Raw genomic sequence first — 25,190 nt, 5'->3', positions numbered from 1 at the left:
TTTTTTTTCCAGATGGGGTTGAATTAATTAAGCTTCTATATGTGGCAATCATCATGATATGATCATGACGAACGGGTGAGAGGATTCGATGCTAAGCTTGTCAAGTGAGCAGTCCCTTTTTGCATACTAATCTTTGTTTCGTTGTCTGTTCGACCTGAACTTTGGTTCTATGCTATGAGGACTATAGATCATATACATATGATAAACCCTAATTACCTTATGATCAACATGCATCAAACTAATAAATCCGGCATAAAAACTTGCATGAGCACATGATATATGATATGCATACATATTATAAGTTTATATAATTAGTTACCTTTTTTTGCACCAATTAATATAAAAAACATAAAGAAACTTTTTGATTAATATATTCCCATGATTATAAACCCATCATGATATTTTATGTTTGAAGTACTTTTCACTTCACATATGATCATATGGGTACGATAAGATTGAATATTAGATACCAAAATTTCTATTAGATTTGTAGCTTTTAGAGGATAAAATTAAATATAGTATTTTTTAAGTAATCAGTTTTCTTTTGCTTTGGAAGCCCGGAAGCGGTAAAATTTTGTAAACAAAATATTCCTGTATAAACACTGATCGACATCAATCTGTTTCAATTTCTACCTTGCAACTTCAACTTTCTACCTAGTGTAAATGCTTATTGGATAAGTTTGTTTTTCTTTTAGGTCTTAAATCACATATTAAAGAAACTTTAAATGATAGGTGTTATGTAATTGTAGGATTATTACATGGGATATATTGGGACATCCATATTAGTTTTGTAAGAATTTAAGGAGGCAGGACTAGAAGAAGGGGCAAATTAAAAAAGTTTTTGACAGTTCTGCAATGGTTTTGACATCCAGATATTTAGATTTTAGCAAAATCTAAATACACTCACTGCATATAATCTTTGGGATCCAATGTCTCTTTACTGAGAAATTAGTTAGCTGTATTTGTATCTGGATTCTATGCATTACAAAGTTCGGATATTCATGTATGATGAACTGCTTTAGGTAAAAGATATTAATCTTTTGTAGGTGGAGTAATTCAGCTACCCTTTCTGCGCCTTATTAACTTGCATAAAATATACATTATAGAAGTTTCAAAAATAAAAGAGCTGCACCAATCCCACACTCTTGACCCATAATTGTCAACATAAGATTAAGACATGAGTAGAACTTAACGTATCGATCTTTTTCACATGAGCGTTGTGACTGAAGACTAGTACTGGTATACTTTGAAAAGATTATGAGGTGAATACAATAGATTCATAATTAATTGTTGTAATTTTAATTAGAAAATAAAGATTGAACTAAGTAGTTCAATATATATATATATATATATGTATAGATATATATATATATATATATGCATGTATACATATATGTCTGTGTGTGTGTGTGTGTGTGTGTGTGTGTGTGTGTGTGTGTGTGTGTGTGTGTGTGTGTGTCTGAATAAAGAAATATTAATTACTTATTTAATGATCAATTTTCATATCAATTACCAAAAAAAAAGAAAAAAAAGATCAGTTTTGATGATTAGAGAGCTCAAGTTTGTCGGGATTTTGTGACCAAAAGCTGTCTAGGCAGGATTTGGATTTATTGCTAGCTAGGTAGTCCAACTTTCTGGCAGATTAATAAATGAACTGGTTTAATTTCCAGATGATGAAAAGGCCAACGTATGTAGAGAAGCATTAATAGGACCAATCTTTTTTACCAAAACAAGTAAAAGTGATAGGACCATTCTTATGTGGATCCATACATATTCATCATCATATTTTATCCTAATATTCTTCTAAGACACCTTAATAACTAAAATAAAGATGCTGTCTGTCTCTTAAATTATAAAAAAATTTATATTATGTTTGTGTCAGTTAATTTATACTTAATGAACATGGTAAAATTAGCGATACATGGTATAAAAGAATAGAAAATAATAAAATAATACGGATTTCAGAATTATATGAATTAATTATGCTTTTGTTTTTTATCAAGTTCATATGTCAAATTTAGTTTATCTTTTAATATTTTCAATTATTTTTTAATATTTTCAATATATATATATATAGTTCCTATTTAGTTGGTTACTTTTTCATATATTGTTAGATATTTGGTTCATATAGACATATTTTGAAAACTAAGAGAGAAACCCCATGAAAAGAAAATGCAAAAGATTTGTTCATAATAAATGTGTTTTTTGATCTTGTGTCCATATTATTTAAGTCATAAATAAATATATATATATATACATATATATTTACTCATTTATTCCGCGAAAAATGTATTTACTCATTTACCAAAGAAAAATTATATATATTTGCTCAACAATATTTGCCGAAAAATATATCACTGATCGGTACCTATACTAAAACTTTTAAGCAGGCTTTTTTGGTTTACGTACTTTGACACAAAAAACTTATACATATATAATGAAAGCAAATTATCTACCGGTCACTAGTATTTGTACGGTTTTTGTACATGGAAAGAGACGTTACTTGTGCTCCCACAAGAAATATCTCACAACGGGTCCCAATTTATGCTTGCTTTTGAAGTATTACCAAAACAAAGATTATTATTATTATCATTATTGTATGCATGTGCTTTTTTTTTTTTTTTTTTGGGGTATTGTTTCTATCTTATTCAGTGTTTTAATATTTATATATACACACAAATATATATTTATTTACAGGCATTTTCATTATAGCGAAAAACACAATCTCTTATATTGAAATTATTTGTGTAAAACAGAAATAAGAATCTTTTAATAAGTACTATATATTTTCCCTGACATATAGTAATCTAAATGTTGGGTAAATAAAACTCTCTGTGTTAGTTTTGATTTGAAAAGATTGCTTGACTTTCTTAGTGTCAGCTAAACTCGATCTTAATGACTTTCTTAGTGTCACCTAAACTCGATCTTAACTAATCTTCATCCAAAGGTACAGAATAGCACTTCAATCTGTAATTATTGTTGATATTACTTAAATCTATAAATTATAGACTTTTTTCATGATAGTACCTTTTCTTATATATAAAAAAGTTACTTATACATGTATATATATATACATATATATATTTGTTTTTTTAAGTAACACTACTACTTAAATTCAGAAATTTATACACACATATTTTTCTATATATATACACGCACGTATATATAACAAGGTATAAAATACTACTCATTCAAAGAAGCATGCTGAGCAAAGTTAACAGGTCGAATAGAAAACGAAACTGAGGTATGAGCAAGGACTGTTCATTTGACAAGGATTTGCATGGAATCCAACACCTCCAACCCTCTGCGGATTTCAAGACTCAAAGCCTAATTTTGTCACAGAATGGTATGTATGTTATATATTCAATTTTCCTGGTCGAAGCCAAACATCAAGGAATTACAGGTATGGTGCACATACAGTTATTACGTCTCACAGGTACAACTCTAATTCCAATCCTTTTATATATATGTATGAAAAATATTATTTTGTCACTTCTAGCTCTAAAAATCGGCTTTAAGTAAATGAATGTATTTCTAAGCCTGCTTTAATTTCTTCCGAAATGTTTAATTGAATATAGAAAAGAAAGGGTGCTATTAGAGAAAAAATGATAGCTTATTTGATTATAGAAAAGAGAGAGTGCTATTGGAGAAAAAATGATAATCCTTCTCCTATCAGTTTAAATTTTTAATACAAATAATAATTCAATTTAAACATAACTTTTAAACAATAACATCAAAGTAAATGCAAGACTGAGATTTGTTCAAAGTACAGCATAATAGTAAAACTATTTTTTCTCTGGACAATAATATTTAATTAACAAAATTTGATTACTTGGTTTATTTATTAATATTTCAACCAATAGTGTTATTTATTATTATTATTTTGTATTCATATAATAATTAGACTTGGTTCAATAGTAAAATCTCTAAGAATATATTTTCAAATTCTAGTATGATCTGATTTGAATGAAATCGTCTCTAAGAATACATTTTCAGATTCTAATATGATCGGGTTTGAATGAGGCGTCTTTCCTTCCTTTCAATATAGATGAATTTGAAATCAGATTATTATCAGAGAAAAAAATGATTTTTATCCCTGGTTTGTTCCTATGGACTTGGTTCAAGCAATAGCTGTTTGTAAATTGAGAATCATGTACAAACTTATAGTTCAATTAACTGTAATAAATAGTCCATTGAAAATACATCTATCCAACCCTTACTCTTGGAAGCTATAAGTGGCACAGTGCATGCATATGTAAATTTGTCAATCCAACCATAAGCTGATTTCTCTTTTTTTCTTTTTTCTTTTTTCTATGGAATGCTTAATATGTGGAATAGATGTAGAAATATAACAGCTAATATATAAGATTAACTATTATTATATTTGGTAGATTTTAAATTTCAAAAATAAATATTCCATAAAATTACTTATTCTTTCTCTCATCTTAAGGAGTAATTATTCATTTCAAAAAGTTCAAAATTATTATTTCTTCATTTGAAAAATAAATATTCTTATTATATTTAAACTATATTCAAATGATTATCCTAAGCTAAAAATAAATAAATGACAATAAAATTTAACTTTTAATTAATTTTTACAAAATTTGATTTTTTTGAAAGAAAAAAAAATCATAAAAACTAAACATTGAACCCAATTCAAGATAATAACCAAACATATCAATATGAATATTTTTTTTTCTTTTTTAATTTCTATGAATAGATATTCCTATTTTATCAAGAATAACCATTCTATATATATCAAATGTGACTTTAATAATATCCATTTTTTAACAATAGTTGATTCACTAATTTCTATCAAGAACAAAAAAATTTAATGCATTACCTCGGATAGACCAATAATTCGAGGTTTCATATCATATGTGCTTAAATAAAATAAACTCAATCAATCATTTTTTTTATTAAAACTAATTTAATGATTAATTATATATTTCATTCCAAGTAGAACACATCCATTCAATTAATTACAAGTAACATTTTGCCTCCTTTAGATAATTCTGCATCCATCATATTTAATGGTATTATATATATATATATATGTATATATACTGATACAACTAATATCGAAATATTCACATTGATATATATGATTCTGTTTAAAGGGGCTTGTGATTTCTTAAAATTATATTATAATTATAATTATATAGTTGGTTTATTCTCTTATGATATTGCAATTTATTTTTCGGGTCATTGGCTCTTTTTTTTTTTGTTTTTTTTTTTTTTTGGCTAAAATCTTCTTATTCCATTATTATTTGAAGTTTATACCTATTATGTAGAGTCACTTTCATTACATGTTAATAACTTCCGTATCAACTTACTCTAAGGAATTAGGGAGTTTGATAACTTCTTGGATCAACTCAAAAGTTAAATCGAAAAAGAAAGATATTGACTTGATAAGACACAATTTTAAATGTAACTAAATATTGTAAAAGTATATATCGAACACTAACAAAAGAACGAGAAACACCAAAAAACCATATTTATTGATTTGATTACACACTCACGAGTAAAACCAAAAACCATATTTGTTGATTTGATTACACACTCATCTACTTATCCTTTGGACTTGAATTTGTTGTTCTCGGGAAGGCCAGCTAGAAATTCAAACAATTAGTTTACCCAAAAAAAATAAAAAAATAAAAATGATTTGGCCACATTCGGACATGGACTGGTTATTCAATTTCCATTTTTTTTTTTTATGTTAAATATTAACCTATTAATTAATCATGGGAAAATTGAGCATGGATCTTCAAATTAACCAATCAAATTAATTATACAAGCCTTGTTTTATTTGCGGAACTCAACTAACAGAGTATAATTAGACTTAGCAGTCAGCCCAATCAAATTAACCCAAAGCAACACAATTACTACAGTTAGCCCGCATCGGCTTTCATTCTAGGCCCAAAACTCTTAAATGACTCAGCCTAGACCCTAACTAGCTCAGGAGGCTGGCCCATCTTTCGACCTTCAAAAGCTCGATTACGCAGTCGGTGGAAAGTGAACGTATTGTAAGAGTACTCTATTCAACATCGTCAATATCACAAGTCTGACGACGGTTATCTCGCCGGAAAATGACGTTCGTTTGTCTGAAGCTGGTCGGAAGCCCTTTGACTCCGGTCATCGGTGAGAATACCTTACCCAGGATCATATCCATAAAGAGAGCTCGTCCTCTTCAGGTTCTAACTTCAACTATCTTCCACAAATAGCTTTTCAATCTGGGTTTTATTTTTTTGTTTTTCATGCCGTGAGAGTGTGATGGACAGAAAAGAAAATGGGAAGTGAAACCTATTAAGATAATACCTACCACTCGTCTACTTCTGCACCGTTTGGACTATTTGGAGCTCAGTTTTATTTATTTATTTATGTAGTTATTTTTGGTGGGTTGTGACAAGATTTAGGTCGTTAACAGAAATTTGAGCTTATGCGGGTAAAAAATTTGTAATTAGTGGTGGGTTTTGTGACACTCATAAAGGGAAAGAATCTTATGGGTTTCCTTTATTGGACCTAAAAATGGTAGACTTAGGTGCTGCTTCAGGGTATAATCCAAATATTTTGGGTGATTTGGTATTGGTTTATGCTTGAAATTGGATATGTGTTAACTAAGGCCATTTAGAAGTTGTCAATATTGTAGGATTAAGCTGGATATATTTTCTCTAGCAATGAGTGGAAAAGCTAAAAATATGAACATTTGCAAGAAAAACTTCGATTCTTTTTAGAGTTTGAATATAACACCTAAAGTTAATATGCCAACCAAGGTCCAACTTACACAACTCTAGAACTGATTTCCATCCATGGATTTTCATTGTTGACACATTTCTTTACTATCTGGATCTTATAAACTTGCTTTGAGAAGGAGGGAAACGAGACAAATTCATGTTGTGCTTCCTCTACTTATCATCATGAACTTTTTATTCTTTCACCAGATCTATCTTTTAAGCTATCTTTTACTTGTGTTGCTTAAATTTTGATCTGATATATGCTCTAAGTAAAGCTTACAGAATTGATAACGATATAATATGCAGTTCCAAATTCATGATTTTTTTTTTTTTTTTATAATAAATAATTTGTTGACTTTATGCCAAATACTCATTTCCTGTGGTTTGAATGGTCAGTCTCAGAATGTTTAGAAGTTGCTACAAGTTTTATTGCCCTAATTTGTACTGTACAAATATTTATTGGTCATAACAAAGTGTATTTGCTTTGATACAGTCAGTTTCTTACTTATAGCCTGCTAATCGCAAATTGGATAAACTCTTATTCTGTTTCTACTTTAATTCTTCTAGTTTAGATTTTTACTCCTCAATTTGGAAAGAGAGGAGAAAACATGTGAGTTTCTGATTTGGTTAGAAAACTCTTTTGCCAATATAAGAGTTACGGAATTAAATTCTATTGGATGTGCGAGTAAATTTTTGGAAGACTTAACACTAATAATAACAGAATATAAAAAAAAGATGCCTGGCTAGATAAGGACGACCAAACATTTTACGTACAGGCTATTCAGATCAATGTTCAATGTTGGAAACCTCTAGATGATGCAGGCAGAGAATGCTTTCCATTTTGAAAGCTCAATGAGCCTCAAAGGTATTATCAGAACAGATTTGATATGGCCACAGGTAAGATACCAAAATGAATTTCTCCTGTGAGATCACATTCCTAATACTTTGTTAGCACAAACATCATTTTGGTTAATATGAACTAGTGTTAGTAGATAGCATTTGTATTTGAATATGACAAAGAAAGCCCTCATTTTATGATGTATTTTCTGAATTGCAAATTTATTTAGGTTCTTCCTTTTGTTGCCATTGCAGGTAGTAAATGAAGGACATAAATTACAAGCTATAGAAACCGTTTTTTCACGGAGGGATACGATGATATCTTTGACGGCTGGAACGCTTAGTGGAATTGCATTTTTCACAGCACAACCGGCCAATGGACGTGTTGTTAAGCCTGAAACCAGGAGAAAGATTTTTGAGAAGCTCGAGAAACTTAGGGAAGAAGCAGGGGTTTCAAAACCAAAAACTGGGAGTGGAAAAAACTCATCTCCAGCAGCAGAATCATCTGGTAAGGCCACAAAGCTTCAATCTTCATCACCATCTCTCAATTCTATGGGAAGCCTAGTTCGACCTTTGGGTGAAGCAACACTACCGTAGCAGAAACACTGTACCTTAGCAAAAGCAAGAAAAAGTAATCATTATGAATTGCAAGCCACCAAAAGTCCTGGTACTTCTGCAAGGTAATTTATGTAAATCTAAACTACTTCCTACAGAGGCTGTTGCCACATTTGCAATAATGGAAATAGCTGAATTTGGGTTTACTAGTTTAAATTCTTGCATAACATTTTTCCTGTACTTTATGCTACATCTAGTTGAAAAAAAAAAAAATGTGGCCACCATTGCAAGCAAGGCTGTATCAAACAAAAGATTGTAGCTTTCTTTCATTAAACTTTACTAGAAATAAAAACAAGAGCAAGTTTTACAGACAGAGAGTGGAAATTTAAAAAGAAAAAAAGGAAAAAAAAAAAAAAATCAATTGGTCTTTTTGTCCAAGTTTCCAATAAGCTGGCGCATCTGAAATCTCCAAAACAAGAAATAGGCCAAACCCAAACCGACCAATACATAAATCCACACATTCTCTTCCCTACTCTCAATTTCCGACCTCACTTCCGCTATCCTAAACTCCTCCCTACCGGAATTTCCCTTTATAGCCTCCAAAACATGCCCGTATATCACATAAACCCTGTCCTCATCCGCCACAATCACTGAGGTCGGAAACCTCTCGTTGTCAAGGTCAATTTTGTCATAAACCACTCCTTCCCCCCAACTGTCCTGGCTCTTCAACAGCCACAGCTTATACGGCGAAACCACCGCAACGACGCCGTCTTTCCTCATTGCAATTCCATCGGCCATCGGCATATCTTCCGACAGCAGAACCTGCCTGGCCGTGCCGTCGTCGGCGTCGACCTTGTACATCTTCCCCGTATTGCTTTGCACCACAAGGAGATACCCTTTGCTGACGTAAACGATGCCGTTTAGACCGCAGAAACTGAACGGTGCGTTTTGGTCCACCGGGTGGGAGGTGTAGATCGGCGACTTGGAGAAGATGGAAGCCTCTCCTTGCGCGTTGACTTTCCAGATGAGATTTCCGATCGAGTTGGTGACGTAGGCATTGCCTTTGAAGTCAACGGCCACGGCGTTGGCGAGCTGTTGCTTGAGGTCGTCGTTTTCGGAGGGAAGGGCGGAGAGGAAGATGCGGCGGCGGGAACGGAGATCGTAGGCGGCGAGGGCGCTGAAGGGAGGTAATGGGTCGGCGGCATGGACGGCGGCGAGGACACGGTTGTTGACGGAATCGACGGCGAGGCCGACGAAGCTGACGTTCTCTGGGAGCGAGGTGTCGGAAATTAAGGTTTCGACAACGCCGGCATCGGAAACTGAGACGAGAGTGCGGTGGCGGAAGGAGCCGACGATGAAGTGTTGGGCTGATGGGTCCCAAGTGATGCCTTCCGGATAGAGATCTGGGGATCGGAAATCGATGACATGAGGGTTTCGAGCTCGGGTCGGGTATGGAAGTGGGGCAAGTAAGAAGAAGATGAAGGAGATGATTATGGACGGTTGAGACTGGATTCGAGACATGGTAGTATTGGGGGTGAGAGAGTGTTGTTGGTGGTGAGAGTAACCAAAAAAAGCTACTAAATAGACGACCCCAAAACTTTACCTTAAAAAACATAGACGACCAAAAGCTATTGAAATGAGTTTCTTGTCAAAGAATTCATTCAAAAAAAGACAAAATGTTTTTCTTGTAAAAGAAACAATTTCATGAATTTCTTGTCAAATGGGTTTCGGCTTCTATCGGATTGGAACGAACGCTTCGTGGCAGTATCATCCGCTGTTCTTCTTCTTCTATGCGTGGAGACGTATAGATAAAAGAAAATAATAATAAAAAGTACATGAAAATAGGATTTCTAATCTTATTAGTATTTGGATTCTATTGAGTTCATTATTAATTTATATTTATATTTTTATTTAAAATTATTATTAAAAATATTTATTAATTTTATTTATTTATTTTTTTTATATAGTTTTATTTTTTTCTCAAATTATACGTTATAAATAAGTCTAAAAATAGGTACAGTAAAATGTATTTAATTTTTTTTTATTTTTTTTATTTTCTAATAATTATTTTAGTTTGAATTTTTTTTTTCCATGGCTTACCAACGATCAGGTCGGAACAATACTTTTATATTTGATCATGTTATATTAAAATTTATCTTTTATTTGATAGTTTAAAACTGAATATTTTTTAATTGTTCAGAAGCGTTTATCTGTATTTTCTTAATATGTTTGACATTTATCTAGAGCATTATATATTTATACATATATTAACATTATGAAATATGTCCATTTTTTTTAATTATTGACGATTTACATGTAATTGAATATAAAATATATGCAGGATAAAAATGATATAGATAATGGAAGTGTTGGATTAAAATGTGTTGTTGAAATTTGGATAGAAGTTTATAACTGAACACTCCAATATAATAAATTATAATTTTGAAGATGTTCAAAAGTACACAATTAAACAACTTTAATATGTTTAGAAGCTTATAACTAAACATATTCAGTTGTACAAAATTTTACTATCGAAGCATTAAAAAATATATTATGAAAAGAGTTTGAAATTATTGGATTAAATAAATTTAACGTGTTCAGAAATATACAAATGAACACACTTAATAATAAGTTTATGATCGAATGCTCCAAAATAGTAAATTATAATTTTAAATATGTTCAAAAGTACACGTATGAACTACTTTAAATCTATTCAAAAGGTTATAACCGAACTATTTCAAAATTTAACAAAAGTTTATAATCGAACCATCTAAGAATATACTTCACAAAAATGTTACGAAATTGTTGGATTGAACAAATTCAAATATTCCAAATATGTTCATAAATCATGTCAAACCCAGTCTCTAGCTATCCTACTTTGTTCGTGATGGTTGGTTTTTTCCTATCAAATAAATAACACTTCATATCATTAAAAACTAACAAAAAATATAAAAAAATAAAGAAGATGAAAGTCAACCTTAATTCAAAATGAGAAAGAAGAAAAGAAAAATAATCTAATAAAATTAATTTTTATAGGATTGTATATAGTTAATTTAGAATTGTAAAAAAAATTTTATTTATAAAAGATATGTAATTTTGAAATGGTACGAAGCATGGATATCTTAAGTATTAATAATATTGCATTAAGTATTTTTATATTTTTTATATATTTAAATAATAGTGTATAAATAATAGAATTGTATAGAATCATTTTCGAATTGTAAAGAAAACCCCTCAATAGGCACTGATTGGCTGTGCTTTTTTTATTTTTTATTTTTTAAATAAAGAATAAATTAAAAAAAACACTTTTTATATAGTTTTACAAAAACGAAGTAATATATAATAATAATAATAATAATAACGCAAACAAACAGACAAAGGGTGTTTAGCAATTCAGAATTGCAGCCCATTCTAGCGCTCCAAACCTATTTGGTTTCAAATCTTGATCCGGTTCAACCTAGACCTTCGATCGTTGATTGATATTAAATTGCTTGTTTACATAACTTTTTTTGAACATATTAAAATTGTTTGAAAAACAAGCGAAAATGAAGAAATATTATTGTTTGTTTTTTCGCTTTTGTTTTAAAAAATTGTTTTAAGAAAACAACAACCAAATACAATATAAATGTTTTAAAGAACTATTTTCTATTTTTTTAAAATAAAAAATTTGTTTTTAAAAAACAACTGACCAAACAAATTCTTAGGTCTTGATCATGCAAATTTCTAAAAATGTTTGAAAAAGATTTGCTGAGGAGAAAATCGGATTCATTTCTAAAAGCTCCTATCTTAATTAAGATATAAATGCCAGCCTAAGAAACTCAAGAGAACTGATGACACAACAAATGGCAAATGCCTTACATTCCGCAGAACAGAGGCAGTGATCGTCAAAATAATAATAATAATAATAATAAAACAAAACAAAAACCAACAAACCAGCAAACAAACAAAAGAATAAAATAAAAAACAAATTAACTATATATATATATATATAGCTAATATTCCTTCTTGCAATCCTTGTAGCAGGTTTCCGTATAATCATTCACTTGATTCAATTTTGTTAATGTAAGGAATTGGTGACAAGAATTTTATAATTTTGAAAACAAATAACAGATGCTTGCATACACATATATATAATATCAAAAGCTTATCTCTCTCTCTCTCTCTCTCTCTCTCTCTCTCTATCTATCTATATATATATATATATATGTTATTTTGGTTTAGCGGAATATTCTCCTATCTTATAATGAACACCATATTCATATACCAAGTGTTCTAGTTTATCATCTAGATACATAACTTTGCATGTAAAAAATAATTGAACCAAATTAAAAGTATAAGAGGTAGATTTTGATACCTAATCCAACATTAATATTATTTGCAGTGGTTCTGTATTTGGTACAACCAAGAGTGCACTGATAAGTTATTTATCAAAAAAAAAGAAAAAGAAAAAAAGAGCGCACTGATAAGTGAAGTAGGTGCATTTATCATTGATAAGTGAAAAAGGTGCAAAAAAATGGGATGGAAGTGGTGGTGGAAGAGGAAGATTTACTTCTACTTCAACTGTAAAAACAATTGCAATCATTCCAGTGATAATCATTCCAATCCCGAACCCAAATTTAGTCATTCTTATGAATTTTTAAGCCTTAACTACACAAGACGAACTATTTTTCAATGCTCTACAATCAAATTGTTTTCAGATATATATATATATATATATATATGTGTGTGTGTGTGTGTGTGTGTGTGCGTGTGTATGATTTATATAACTTGTAAAAAAGGTAAACTTTTGTTGAAGTGTAAGGATATATATATATATATATATATATCAAAAATTAATAATTGAATTTATTTATATATGCTTACAATCAAATTGGTTTTATTTATGCATACTTCTTTTAAATCATTTCTAAAAGATTATTATTATTTTTAAGATAATTATCGGTATTATTATTTTGTTATAAATTTAAATTTGTGCAGAAAAAAATAAAAAAGTATGATATTTACCGGTTCAACTATGATCTCAATTTCAACCGTTAAAATATTATTAATTTATAGAATCATAAAGGTTCTACATTGAACTTAATTTATTTATTTTAGTGTAGATAATTTCCACAATTATTATTATTATTCGACTTACGTGAAAAGTTTGATAATTTTGGCAGGGACCAGAGAGTAATTCTATAAGGTAATACCAATTCCAACCAAGTATTCATGATTATGAATAATTAGGATCAAAACAAGATCACAAAACTTTTGGTACGATTAAGTCCAAAATAAGCTTAGCAGAAACTTCTATCAACCAATAACTATCCAGATTCCGTTTATCCAAAAAAAAAAAAAAAAAAAAAAAAAAAAAAAAACCATCCAGATTCATTTTAAAAAATAAAAAATCAAAATCAAAATTAGAGACACTCTCGCATGCACATGGTTTTTTGGGCAGGTGATATTTAAACTGGGCCTCTATGCATTTGGCATTTTTGGGTCATAAGTTGGGCGATTTTGGATCTAGGATGTAACACTAGCTTATCTCACTCTCACATTACATGATGTAAATTATGGAATACCAATTCAAGATCAGCGCGTATTCAAATTCAAAACAATCACATAAGAAAATAGTAATTCACCAAAGGAAAAAATATATAAGTAAACAGTAATTTGTTATTTTATTCAAGATAATAAAGCTAGTATGTGTTACAAAAAATAAACTTCTATATATATATATATATATATATTTATATATATATATATATATATATATAAATCTAAGTGGCCTTTTTATCCGAGTTGTTAGCAAACCGGCGCATATGAAATCCCCAAAAGAGGAAGCAGGCCAACCCCAACCCGATTAGTACAAACATCCAAACATGATCTTCTTCCCTGCTTTCCTTCTCCGACCTCACTTCCACTATCCTAAACTCATCCCTCCCTACATTTCCCCTCATAACCTCCAACAAATAACTGTATACCACATATATCCTCTCCTCAACTCCCACAACAACCGAAGTCGGAAACCCCTCTTGTTCAAGGTCAATTTTGTCATAAACCACCGCTTCACCCCAATTATCCTCGCTCTTCAAGTTCAACAGCCATGCCTTGTGCTGCGAAACCACCACAACGACGCCGTCTTTGCGCATCGCGATCCCGTCGGCCAGTTCCAAATCCTCCCGCAGCACCACCTGCCGTGCAGTCCCGTGGCCGGCGTCCACCTTGTACATCTTCCCCGTGTTGGTTTGGACCACCAAGAAGTAACCTTCGCTTGCGTAAACGATGCCGTTTAGGCCGCAGAAGCTGGCCGGTGCATCTTTGTCCACTGGATGGGAATTGTAGATCGCCGACTTGGAGAAAATGGAAGCTGAGCCTCGATCGTCCACTTTCCAAATGAAGTTCCCGGCCGAATTGGTGACGTAAGCGTTTCCCTCGGAGTCCACCGTGACATCGTTTGCGATCTGCCGTGTGCCGTCGTTGTTGTCGGTGTTGGAAGGGAGGGGAGATAGGAAGACGCGGCGGCGGGAACGGAGGTCATAGGCGGCGAGGGCGTGGAAGTGTGGGAGTGGTTCCATGGCCTGGACGGCGGCGAGTAGACGGTTGTGGACGGAATCGATGGCGAGGCCCAAGAAGGAGACGTTCTCCGGGAGGGAATGGTCGGAGATTAGGGTTTCGACGGCTCCGGAATAGGAGACGGAGAGAAGAGTACGGTCACGGAAGGACCCGACGATGAAGCGTTGGGCCGTTGGGTCCCAGGTGATGCCCTCCGGGTAGAGATCTTGGGATCGGAAATGGATGACATGGGGCTTCCGAGCTTGGGCTTGGTGTGGAAGTGGGCCAAGAAAGAAGAGGATAAGTATGATGATGATGATGATGATGGAGCTAATGGATGGTTGAGAATCTTGAGATTGTATCAGAGACATGGTAGTATTGGTGTAAGGTGTGTGCCTGGAAGTAGCAGGAATTTATAACATAGAGACTGCACAAAAGTTATGACTTCTTTTTCTTGTCCAAGAATTCATTCGATGATTTCTTGTCAAATGGGTTTTCCACCGATCGGATTGGTTGATGATTTCGACGCACTATTTTGCCCCCTATATTTTTCCCTCGTAAAAGATTGATTTTTTTTTTTTAATTTTATAAAAATCAAATTTATTTTATTTTATTTTCACAAAATGATAATCAAACAAGATACATTTCGCACATACAAAATAACCATTTTTGAATAAATTATCATTTTTGTATGATAATATTAGTAATAATATTTTTAAAACATTATCATGCAAACATTCCTACTATAGGATTGAAGATATAATTATCCTAAAAGCAATCTAAAGTAGACCAAATTAAAGTTAACATTATTATAAATAATAATAATAATTTAACGGGTTTCACCCTTTCCCTTATTATTATTGTTATTATTTTTTCTATTATAAATTTGTCATTATTATTATATATTTTTCGTTATATTAAGATTCACTTGGCTTGCTAGGAAATGTGAAGATTTTGATACAGCAATTGTTTATCAATAAATGAATATTTATTACTTTTAAAAAAATTTATATTTTTGAAAAATAATTGTACTACTTATATATATATATATATATATATAATACTTTCATATATCTTTTAGTTAGTGTACAATACTAATCACAAAATCAGTACATTTATACGATTTTCAGATGTGCACGAGATTTTTCAATAAATAATGTTAAAAATAAGGTGGAGGGCGACAACAATTTTTTTATTTTCTTCTTTTGGAATATACACAACAACTTGTAGTAAGGTGAATTATTTATTTATTTTTTTGCTTAAAGCAGTAAGGGGGATTATTGATGTTTGTATATATATATATAGATGGTAAGAGCACTAGCCCAAATTGAAAAAAAAAAGAAAAAGAAAAAAAGAAAACCATAATGGCATGTTAATAATCAAGAGACGCGATTAAAAATAAGTTAACATTAATCGCCGTCCAGATACGAGGATACTAGGTGCTATAGCATTGAAAAGCCATTTAAGAAACTCTCTCGCAAACTATTATTCGTCCCAGACACGTAAAAATTTAACAAAAACCATGTTTATAAACTAATACATAATTTAGACAGTGTTTACAGTGATACGGGTTCCTATATTGTTTAACAACCTTAAAAAACCCTTTGGGTTTTACCTCTGACCTTTTTTTCTTTTGTTGTTGTTGTTGTTTTTTCTTTTTAAATGATAAGACAACAATGTGAAATTGTTTAATTATGTTCACTTATTCATATCATTTGTAAATTATTTGATACTATGGCAGTATTATTATTATTTTTTAATCTGAAAATTGTTTGGAAATTCAAGATCAAAATTCTATATAATATTGAAAAATTATGAGATAATTATTACATGGTCTGTCTTTTTTTTTAATTTTTTAATTAATTAATTTATTTTTGTTTCGAAAAAAGTCCATCCTTTTCTTAAGCATGCATATAAACCATGTTATAAACATCAATAACCCAACCCGCATTAACATAACAAAAACCATGTCCGTCGTCTACTTCCAACAATGTAGATAGCAATAATCAGCCATGATTGACGATAATTTCAGATTTTGGGATTTATCTAAAATATAAAAAGCCATATCCAATTTTGAGTTTTGACATGCCAAAAGAAATATATACATGTATATATACATTTACACGTAAAATATTAATCACATCAAACCATTCATTATCATAAACAAAAGAAACAATACAACAAGTGTTACCCAAAAAAAAAAAAAAAAGAAAAAGAAAAAACTAAGTGGTCTTTTTATCGAAGTTGTTAACAAACCGGCGCCTCTGGAATCTCCAAAAGAGGAAACAGGCCAAGCCCAACCCGATTAGTACAAACATCCAAAAATGATCTAGCCCACTTTCCTTCTCGGACCTCACTTCCTCTATCCTAAACTTATCCCGCCCTACGTTTCCCCTCATTGTATCCAACAATTGACTATATACCACATATATCCTCTCCTCAGCCCCGATAACAACGGTGGTTGGAAAAGCCTCCCGATCAAGGTCAATTTCGTCAAAAACTACCGCTTCCCCCCACGTGTCCTCGCTCTTCAAAAGCCACATCTTATGCTGCGACACCACCACAACGACGCCGTCTTTGCGCATCGCGATCCCGTCGGCCAGTGGCAAGTCCTGGGGCAGCACCACCTGCTGTGCCGTGCCGTCGTCGGCGTCCACCTTGTACATCTTCCCCGTATTGCTTTGGACAACAAGGAAGTAACCCTCGCCGACGTAAACGATGCCGTTTAGACCGCAGAAGCTGAACGGCGAGTCTTTGTCCACTGGATGGAAATTGAATATCGCCGACTTGGAGAAAATAGAAGCTTCTCCTCGGTCGTTGACTTTCCAGATGAAGTTCCCGGCCGAATTGGTAACGTAAGCGTTGCCCTTGGAGTCCACCGCGACGTCGTTTGCGATCTCCCGCCGCGTGCCGTCGTCGGTGTCTGACGGGAGGGGAGATAGGAAGACGCGGCGGTGAGAACGGAGGTCATAGGCTGCGAGGGCCTGGAAGTGAGGGAGTGGTTCCATGGCCTGGACGACGGCGAGTAGACGGTCGTTGACGGAATCGACGGCGAGGCCCAAGAAGGTAACGTTCTCCGGTAGAGAGTGGTCGGAGATTATGGTTTCGACAGTGCCGGAATCGGAGACGGAGACGAGAATACGGTTCCAGAAGGAGCCGAGGATGAAGTGTTTGGCGGAGGGATCCCAGGTGATGCCCTCCGGGTAGAGATTTGGGGATCGGAAATGGATGACATGAGGCTTCCGAGCTTGGGCTTGGTGTGGAAGTGGACCCAGCAAAAAGATGATGAGGATGGTGATGATGAAGGAGGAAGTGGATGGTTGAGATTGAATTGGAGACATGGTAGTACTAGTCACTGGGGTAAGCAAGTGTAGCAGTAGCAGAAACTTTTGTAACACAAGAAGTTAAGAGAGATTACACAAAAAGTTTTTGAAATGATTCTTCTTTTTTTCTTTGTCCAAGAATTCATTCAATGATTTCTTGTCAAATGGTTTTTGCTTCTATCAGATTGGACGATGAATTCCACGCACTTATCTTCTCCAGAAAAAAGACCTATTATTTTATTATTCTTTCCACCCTATAGCACGAAATGAAATATATAAATAAATAACATTAGAATAACTAATCCGGAGAAGACCAAATTATTAAAGTCCTCTCTCTCTCTGTCTCTCTTTCTTATGTATGTATATATTTTTTGTTATATTGTTACATTGGGATTATCGGAGGATTCAAACTTAACATTAATTTTAGAAACAAATGAAATTCACTCGGCTTGTAAGAAATTGTGAAGATTTTAATAATAATGATTTGTTATTATATGAGACGTTGTAAAAATGAAGTTATATTAAATTTCTATCCAGACATGAAGATGCTACGTGTTAAATTAGCATTGAAAAGCCAATTATAAAACTCTCTTACAAACTATAACTCCATCCAAAAGACATCATACTAATGTATATATTAACAAAAATAGTGTCTAAATTGCTTTTGTTAAAAGAAAATGCTTTTCATAAAACATACACAACTTTTGAGGAGGCTACTTTCATTTAATTGAATCATTTTAATAATAATAAAAAATATATAAAAGGTTAAACCATGTAAAAAATATTTTTCTAATCCAAAGAAAAAATAAAATTTTTTGACTTTTTATAAAAATTCATTTTAACTATGATAGTTTCAGTAGTTAAAAACTTCTAATTGTGTTCATATATTTGAATCATACAAAATATAAAATTTTTTTGAATAGTTTTATAAATTAGATAATTTGTATAAAAAAAAATGACAATTAAACATTTAATAATTTTTCAATAAAAACATTTTTTATATAAACTCTATTTAAAAAATTATACAAATAAAAGCTTTTTTTTATATAAGTTATACCAAATAAATCTTAAATCAAATACTTTCCATTCACTTTCAAAATTAGCAAATCTTCAGTGCAAGGATGTCTATGGATCAAATTCATATGAGGGAAATTTATGGTTATGATGATGGTATTCATAATTCTTATACTTTTTATGAATTTATCAAGAACTAATCCTAAATTGTAACACAAAACATTACGAAATTTATAGAGATTCAGCAGTCTTTGTTGTTCCAGTGAGAGCCTTTGTTTTATTATTAATCTTGCTGTGTTTTACAAATCTAAATCACAGAGCTACAATGGTGAAATCACACAGATACCCAAAACCAACTCAATTTCCTTTACGCCCACTCTCCTTTTGTTTCCCACAAAGAACTCACATTAAACTCTCACAAAGAAAGAGATTTATATGAAACTCAGAGAGGACAAGGAAATTCTCTCTGAAACTAGCTCTGCAATCTGATTCTCACACCATAAAAATCCACTCGAGGTAGAAGACAATGATACATATATATGTATAGAAGAGAGAGGAAGTGGTATCAATATGTGAGAATTAATCCTCACAGCTCGAAGGTTTTTCAAAGGCTTGAGATCGAAGGAGAAAAAGAAACCGAAGCTGATGTTCTAGGTGGACAAAACAGTGCACCTTAATGCCACATTAGTAAAGAAGGACAAAATTGTCATTTTGTGTCTAATATTTAGACAGGTCAGATCAGGCTACATATAAGTATCATTGTCTTCTACCTCGAGTGGATTTTTCACGTCAGATTGCAGAGCTAGTTTCAAAGAGAATTTCCTTATCCTCTCTCATAGTTTCACTTAGATTTCTTTCTTTGTGAGAGTTTAGTGTGAGTGCTTTGTGGGAAACAAAAAGAGAGTGGGTGTAAAGGCAATTGTGTTGGTTTTGGGTATATTTGTGATTCCACCATTGTAGTTCTGTGATTTAGGCTTGTAAACACAGCAAGATCAATGATAGAACAAAGGGTCTCACTGGAGCAACTAGGGCATAGGCAACTTGCCGAACCTCGATAAATCTTGTGGTGTTTTGTGTTAGAATTTAGGATTAGTTCTTGATAAATTCATAACAATACCAATGGCAATAGAAGCAATAAATCTACCTTCTTTCTTCTTCTTCATCATTATCTTGTCCTTTATCTTCGTCTCTCTCATGACTCTCTTATTCACTTCCTTCAATACATGCTCTTTTGAAAAATATTTATCTAAATTAAAAACCGTGCCAATTATTATATTTGCGTCTTTAAGACATTTAGACCACTTAAAAAGTCCAGAAAACGACTCTACCACCAGAAAACGACTCTTCCATGTGTGCAAGGATAGATGCGCACTTTGGCGCTTGTATTCAGTACATACATGTGCTCTGACTTGTCCAATTGCATATAATTTCAAGTAATATATTTTATGACTTACATGTTTCCAGTCATGTTTCACAGTGTAGGCATTAAATACATCATTAAGATGGTAACTATGTTTTCAACAAATTAAAATTCATGTTTCACATTGTTATATATATAATACAAATAAAACATATTTAGAAATTAGATATCACATATACATACATACTTTCTCCCTAGTAATAGCTTGAGAACCTAATTAAAATTTAGGGTTTTAATTAAATATATGTGAAGCCACATATTTTTTTTCTAAATGGGATATATGTTAGGATTTTGTTTTTTTTTGGGGCAAAATGAAGAATTTTACAATAGCAGCTATATATACATACAAAATATATATATATATATATATATATAATGCAGTTATTTTTTTTTTACTTATAGGCTAATAAATCCTTATTAGCTGCATTAGGTTCTAAAGCTTTTGCTATACTCAAACCACAGAAAAAAAAAAAAAAAAAAAAGAATTGTTGGATGGGCTACAACTGTAAGTTTCCAAAAAAATTCGTTGTTACCAATTATAAGTTTCCTATGCTGTTTTGTATTTTGCCTTATGTGGACAAAGTAGGGAAGCATATGAAAAATTGCTTCAACTATTGTTCGTAAATATTTAATTCATTCCAAGTCTAATAAGGCACGAGGTGTTTTCACTAATTTGCACCGAAATTAATGAAAAAACAGACAGATACGTTACACTTATTTTATATTTTATTGATAATTGAGCTCCATTTGCTCGAGTATTTTTGCATAAAATGAAATAAAGTTCTTGAGCAAATAAATAAAATTGTAATGTTAGAGCAAGATTAATTATCTAAAAAAAAATCGTATTGTAATGCAAAAAAAAACTACGACTAAAAAGACAAAGTAGCTATAAATTTTTGAATTTTTACATAAAAAACAAACCTGAATCAAATACATAAGAGAAGGTGAAGTTTCTTAGCCATTGGTTTAAGTGAAAAATATATAAATAGTTTAAATCAAAAAGCAAGAAAAAAAAAAAGAACAATATTATATGTATCAAATATTTTTATCAAAAATTTAATAATTAATTATGTGATAATTTTTTAATAATATTAAATTGATATTGTCTTTTATATATATATAGATAAATTATTAAAAAATTATTAACTTATAAATAAATTTAATAAAAAAATTAATCATTCTAAATTTATTTTAAAAAATATATAAAAAAAGAATGATAGTGGAAGAAAAAGAAGTGGAACGGTATCACATTTTAAGTCTAGAAAAATCTATAAATTTTTTATATCATTTACAATTATGCACTTTCATATTTATAATAATTTTGCCTCTCTATTTTTAGTGTCTTCAACGTACCACTTAAAACATGTAAATTTGAATGGAATCTACCATTGGTTTACGCAAGACATATGCAACAGTACGTCGAAATTGCCAGATTTCAAAATCCTAAAAGGAATATGTATACACGTGTCACACCCACGGTGATGCCAATCAGAGATGTGAAAGGCATAAGGATCGCTGCCCATGGTAAGTAAATGAAATGGGCCCCACTGCTTACTTTTTTGAATAAATTGAGAAATTTGTACTAACAAAAAGAATGAGAACTAAGAAGCCAGAAGCCTCTTCAAAAATATCTCAAACCCAACAAAATATCTGCTACTGTCCACGAGAGCCATAGAAATTTCCACGTCTGACTCACCGAGAAAGCACCTTCGGGAACATTCCGGAACACACCGAGATAGAGAGAAAGAGAGATATTTTTGCTCTTTCTTTATAACATTCTTTCTACTTTTATAGTTATCAGAAACCGCCATTGCCTTGTGGGAATATTATATAAATGCATCATTAACCCAACTCTCATTTTCACTCCAATGTCCTCTCAGCAATATTTGTAGCTTGGAATTGGATTCTTTGAAGCAAAAGAAGTAGTGGGTTTTGATGCTTTAAGTGGAGGTAGGACTCGAAACGCATTTTGGCTTTTGGGAATTTGGGAGTAGTGGGTAGTTGCCAATTTGCTGCATTGAGTGAGATTATTAATTGTTGAAGGAGATGGAAGCTTATAATTATAAGGGGTCACCATCATATTACTCTGTTCTTGGAGTTAATTCTGATTCTTCTAGCGAAGATATAAGGCGGGCTTATCGCAAGCTTGCTATGGTAAGCAACGATGTTGCTCTAATTTCTTTCTATATCTGTCTTTTTTGATTTTCTTTCATTTCTTGGGAGTTTATTAATTCAAATGGGAATCGAAAAATTATGATCCTTTTGGGTTGCTCTGGTACAGCAATGGCATCCAGACAGGTGGACAAGAGCTCCTTCTCTGTTGGGTGAAGCAAAGCGAAAATTCCAGCAAATACAAGAAGCTTATTCAGGTAAGGTGTTTAATAGAAAAATTTATTCGTAGTATGACTATTCTCTATTCCTTGCCAGCTCTCTAATAGTAATAATTAATCAATGCCTCTTATGCGTTTCATTGGAATACAGTTCTATCGGATCAGAGGAAGCGAACTGCGTATGATGCAGGCTTATACGACCCTAAAGATGGAGATGACGAGGTGGGTATATATATATATATATCATTAACATATCTTTTTTATATTTCAATTTTTACCTCGTTCTCTCTCTCTCTCTCTCTCTCTCTCTCTCTATGTATATATATATATATATACATGTATGGAAATGTTTGAAGAAATAATTCCCATATCATCACCTTTTTGAACTTTTAGTTTTAGTTCGTCGTGTGTCTTTTATAGTGCACCAGGAGAGTAATATGTAAATTGACTCCGTGTCACAGGGCTTTTCTGATTTTTTGCAAGAAATGGTCTCTCTCATGGCCCAAGCTAGAAATGAGGTATGTATAAGAGAGCTTTCACGTTCCCTTTTGCAGCTTTTCTGTATTGAATAAGCTTAGTTATTACTAAACTAATTCAACAATTAAGTTGTCATGAATTACGAATTCAAACATTAGAAAATATAAAAAGAGAAAGAGAAGCTGGTGAACATTTCATTTCATGCATGCTGCTAAACACTACACTGTAGAAAGATGATATAGAAATGAAGATACATGACTATCAGTGTCAAGTAATTAAATCTTATTAATTAATTTTGTTAATCTCAGTTACATGTATATGGAATTTTACATTGGCATACATCCGGGAAAAGAGGTGTTTTATGAAAAGGGTAAGTGATTCATGATCATGTAGTTTTTAGAGTTTTTAGTATTATAATATCTATTACGGAATAACATAGACTAAAAAATAATAAAACCAAAGTGAAATGAATATTATGATTAAAATGAGTAACAATCATTTGTTGTCTTTATGACAAGTGGCGATGATCGAGTTCGCATTGAAGATTTGAAACTGTGAAGACTACTTATTGGCCCAAAGAGGGAAAGGGGGGGGGGGGGGGGGGAAGTGAAAATTTTAACGCATAGGGAAGGATAAAGAAGTTGCTATGTGGGGGAAGAAGAAATTGGAATCAAGTAGATCTTACTCTTGTCTTCTAGACTAGTATTGGAGCAATACTTGTACATTTTTTTTTTAATTATTATTTTTTTAGTTTGGATTTTAAATTTCGATTGTTATTAGTTTTGTAAAATACCTTATGATAAATGGTTTTCCTTAAATCACTTTTAAGAATGAAAATAAGCTTATGTGAAGCAATAATTAAATTCAACTAATAATTTTTATTTAATAATAAAATCCTTCGTTTCTAATTAATATTGAATTTTGAAATATAGGAAAAGAATTACACGTTGGAGGACTTGCAGGCGATGCTGATGGAGATGGCTGAAGGATTCGATTCTCCTTCGTTGTTTAGCGGACAGTCGGTTTTTGAAGATTCCAGATGCTCAAAGAGGACGCGTTTTGAAGCTAATCCTATGGTGGATAGAGGCTCACGTTTCCACATGTCAAGCTTTGGATTGTACGGAACGAGTGGTTTCTGCAACTGAGCGGTCAACTTTATACATACCATTCAAAAATTGTGAACCAAGGGAACGACCAGGGAGCAATTTTTGCTGGCTGAGACTTTTTTTTTTTGGTTTCTGGGACTTACATTCACTTTGGGAATGTGATTTTTTTCTTGTAACCCAGTTATGAAGATGTTAATAGCCTTCCCAAATGTCCCTCTCACTAGTTGTTTCTCACCAAGAAAAAGGAACAAAAATTTGTCACCCTGAAATGAAATGTTTGGTGGGTTGTCACATGGAAAAGTTGTGTATGAAAATGATGAGGGTGATATAGCACCGAATGTGTCACCTTTTTGTGTATATGGAGATTACTATTGGATGAAAAACAACTTTGGGGTTTAGTTTGATGGTTTTGTTTTTGTATATTCACTGGACCATGTTTTGTTAAAAAAAAAAAAAAAAAAAAGGAAACAGAGCATGTGACCATTTGGGCCGACATTGCATTACCTTTCTCGACTTTGTTGCTTTTGGGGGGGCCTTGTCATGGATTCGTAGGTTTTATCTCAAAAAGCTCGCTCTTATCCGCTAGACCAAAAAATTCAATAGATGATGCACTTAAAAAATTTTCAAAATATTTAAAGACTATCTCCTCGCTTAGTTTCGTTCTAAATTTATTTTTATTGCCTCTTTGTTTTTGTTTTTTGTTTTTTTTTTCTTTTATTTTTTTAATTGGAAATAACAAACAAAGTTAGGAAGGAAGAGGGGAAAGGTGTCGTTTTTGTCCAAAGACGGATCCTCAACCCGATCTTCAACCTAGCGAACTTATTGGAGAGTTTTTTACGAAAAATTAAAGTAAATGT

General features: G+C 32.1%; 5 protein-coding genes across 8 annotated transcripts; 2 read left to right on the top strand and 3 right to left on the bottom strand.

Moving 5' to 3' along the window:
- Positions 1-5,944: 5,944 nt before the first annotated feature.
- Positions 5,945-8,342, top strand: LOC107429326 (uncharacterized). Of its 4 annotated transcripts, none has more exons than XM_048462457.2 (3): positions 5,945-6,194; positions 7,557-7,631; positions 7,827-8,342. In XM_048462457.2, the coding sequence occupies exons 1-3, from the start codon at positions 6,090-6,092 to the stop codon at positions 8,166-8,168; spliced, it is 522 nt and encodes a 173-aa protein (XP_048318414.2). In that variant the 5' UTR covers positions 5,945-6,089; the 3' UTR covers positions 8,169-8,342. The 4 variants fall into 4 exon arrangements, with proteins under 4 accessions (XP_048318414.2, XP_048318413.2, XP_015895481.3 ...); XM_048462456.2 differs by having other exon boundaries at positions 7,548-7,631; XM_048462459.2 differs by having other exon boundaries at positions 6,051-6,194; positions 7,511-7,631.
- Positions 8,343-8,427: 85 nt separating this feature from the next.
- On the bottom strand, positions 8,428-9,956 carry LOC125418592 (uncharacterized). The gene has a single exon (XM_048462455.2). The coding sequence runs from the start codon at positions 9,645-9,647 to the stop codon at positions 8,544-8,546; it is 1,104 nt and encodes a 367-aa protein (XP_048318412.1). The 5' UTR covers positions 9,648-9,956; the 3' UTR covers positions 8,428-8,543.
- Positions 9,957-13,764: 3,808 nt separating this feature from the next.
- LOC107429313 (uncharacterized) lies at positions 13,765-15,237 on the bottom strand. Its single transcript, XM_016039980.4, has one exon. It carries the CDS (start codon positions 15,032-15,034, stop codon positions 13,889-13,891), a length of 1,146 nt encoding a protein of 381 aa, XP_015895466.3. The 5' UTR covers positions 15,035-15,237; the 3' UTR covers positions 13,765-13,888.
- Positions 15,238-16,749: 1,512 nt separating this feature from the next.
- LOC107429320 (uncharacterized) lies at positions 16,750-18,341 on the bottom strand. The gene has a single exon (XM_016039987.4). It carries the CDS (start codon positions 18,002-18,004, stop codon positions 16,886-16,888), a length of 1,119 nt encoding a protein of 372 aa, XP_015895473.3. The 5' UTR covers positions 18,005-18,341; the 3' UTR covers positions 16,750-16,885.
- Positions 18,342-22,114: 3,773 nt separating this feature from the next.
- Positions 22,115-24,753, top strand: LOC107429319 (uncharacterized). The gene is made up of 5 exons (XM_016039985.4): positions 22,115-22,574; positions 22,702-22,789; positions 22,902-22,972; positions 23,212-23,268; positions 24,160-24,753. The coding sequence occupies exons 1-5, from the start codon at positions 22,467-22,469 to the stop codon at positions 24,370-24,372; spliced, it is 537 nt and encodes a 178-aa protein (XP_015895471.2). The 5' UTR covers positions 22,115-22,466; the 3' UTR covers positions 24,373-24,753.
- Positions 24,754-25,190: the final 437 nt, after the last annotated feature.

This window comes from Ziziphus jujuba, chromosome 12, assembly GCF_031755915.1.
Source record: "Ziziphus jujuba cultivar Dongzao chromosome 12, ASM3175591v1".
Taxonomy (NCBI): Eukaryota; Viridiplantae; Streptophyta; class Magnoliopsida; order Rosales; family Rhamnaceae; genus Ziziphus; species Ziziphus jujuba.
This window is presented reverse-complemented; position numbering and strand designations above follow the sequence as displayed.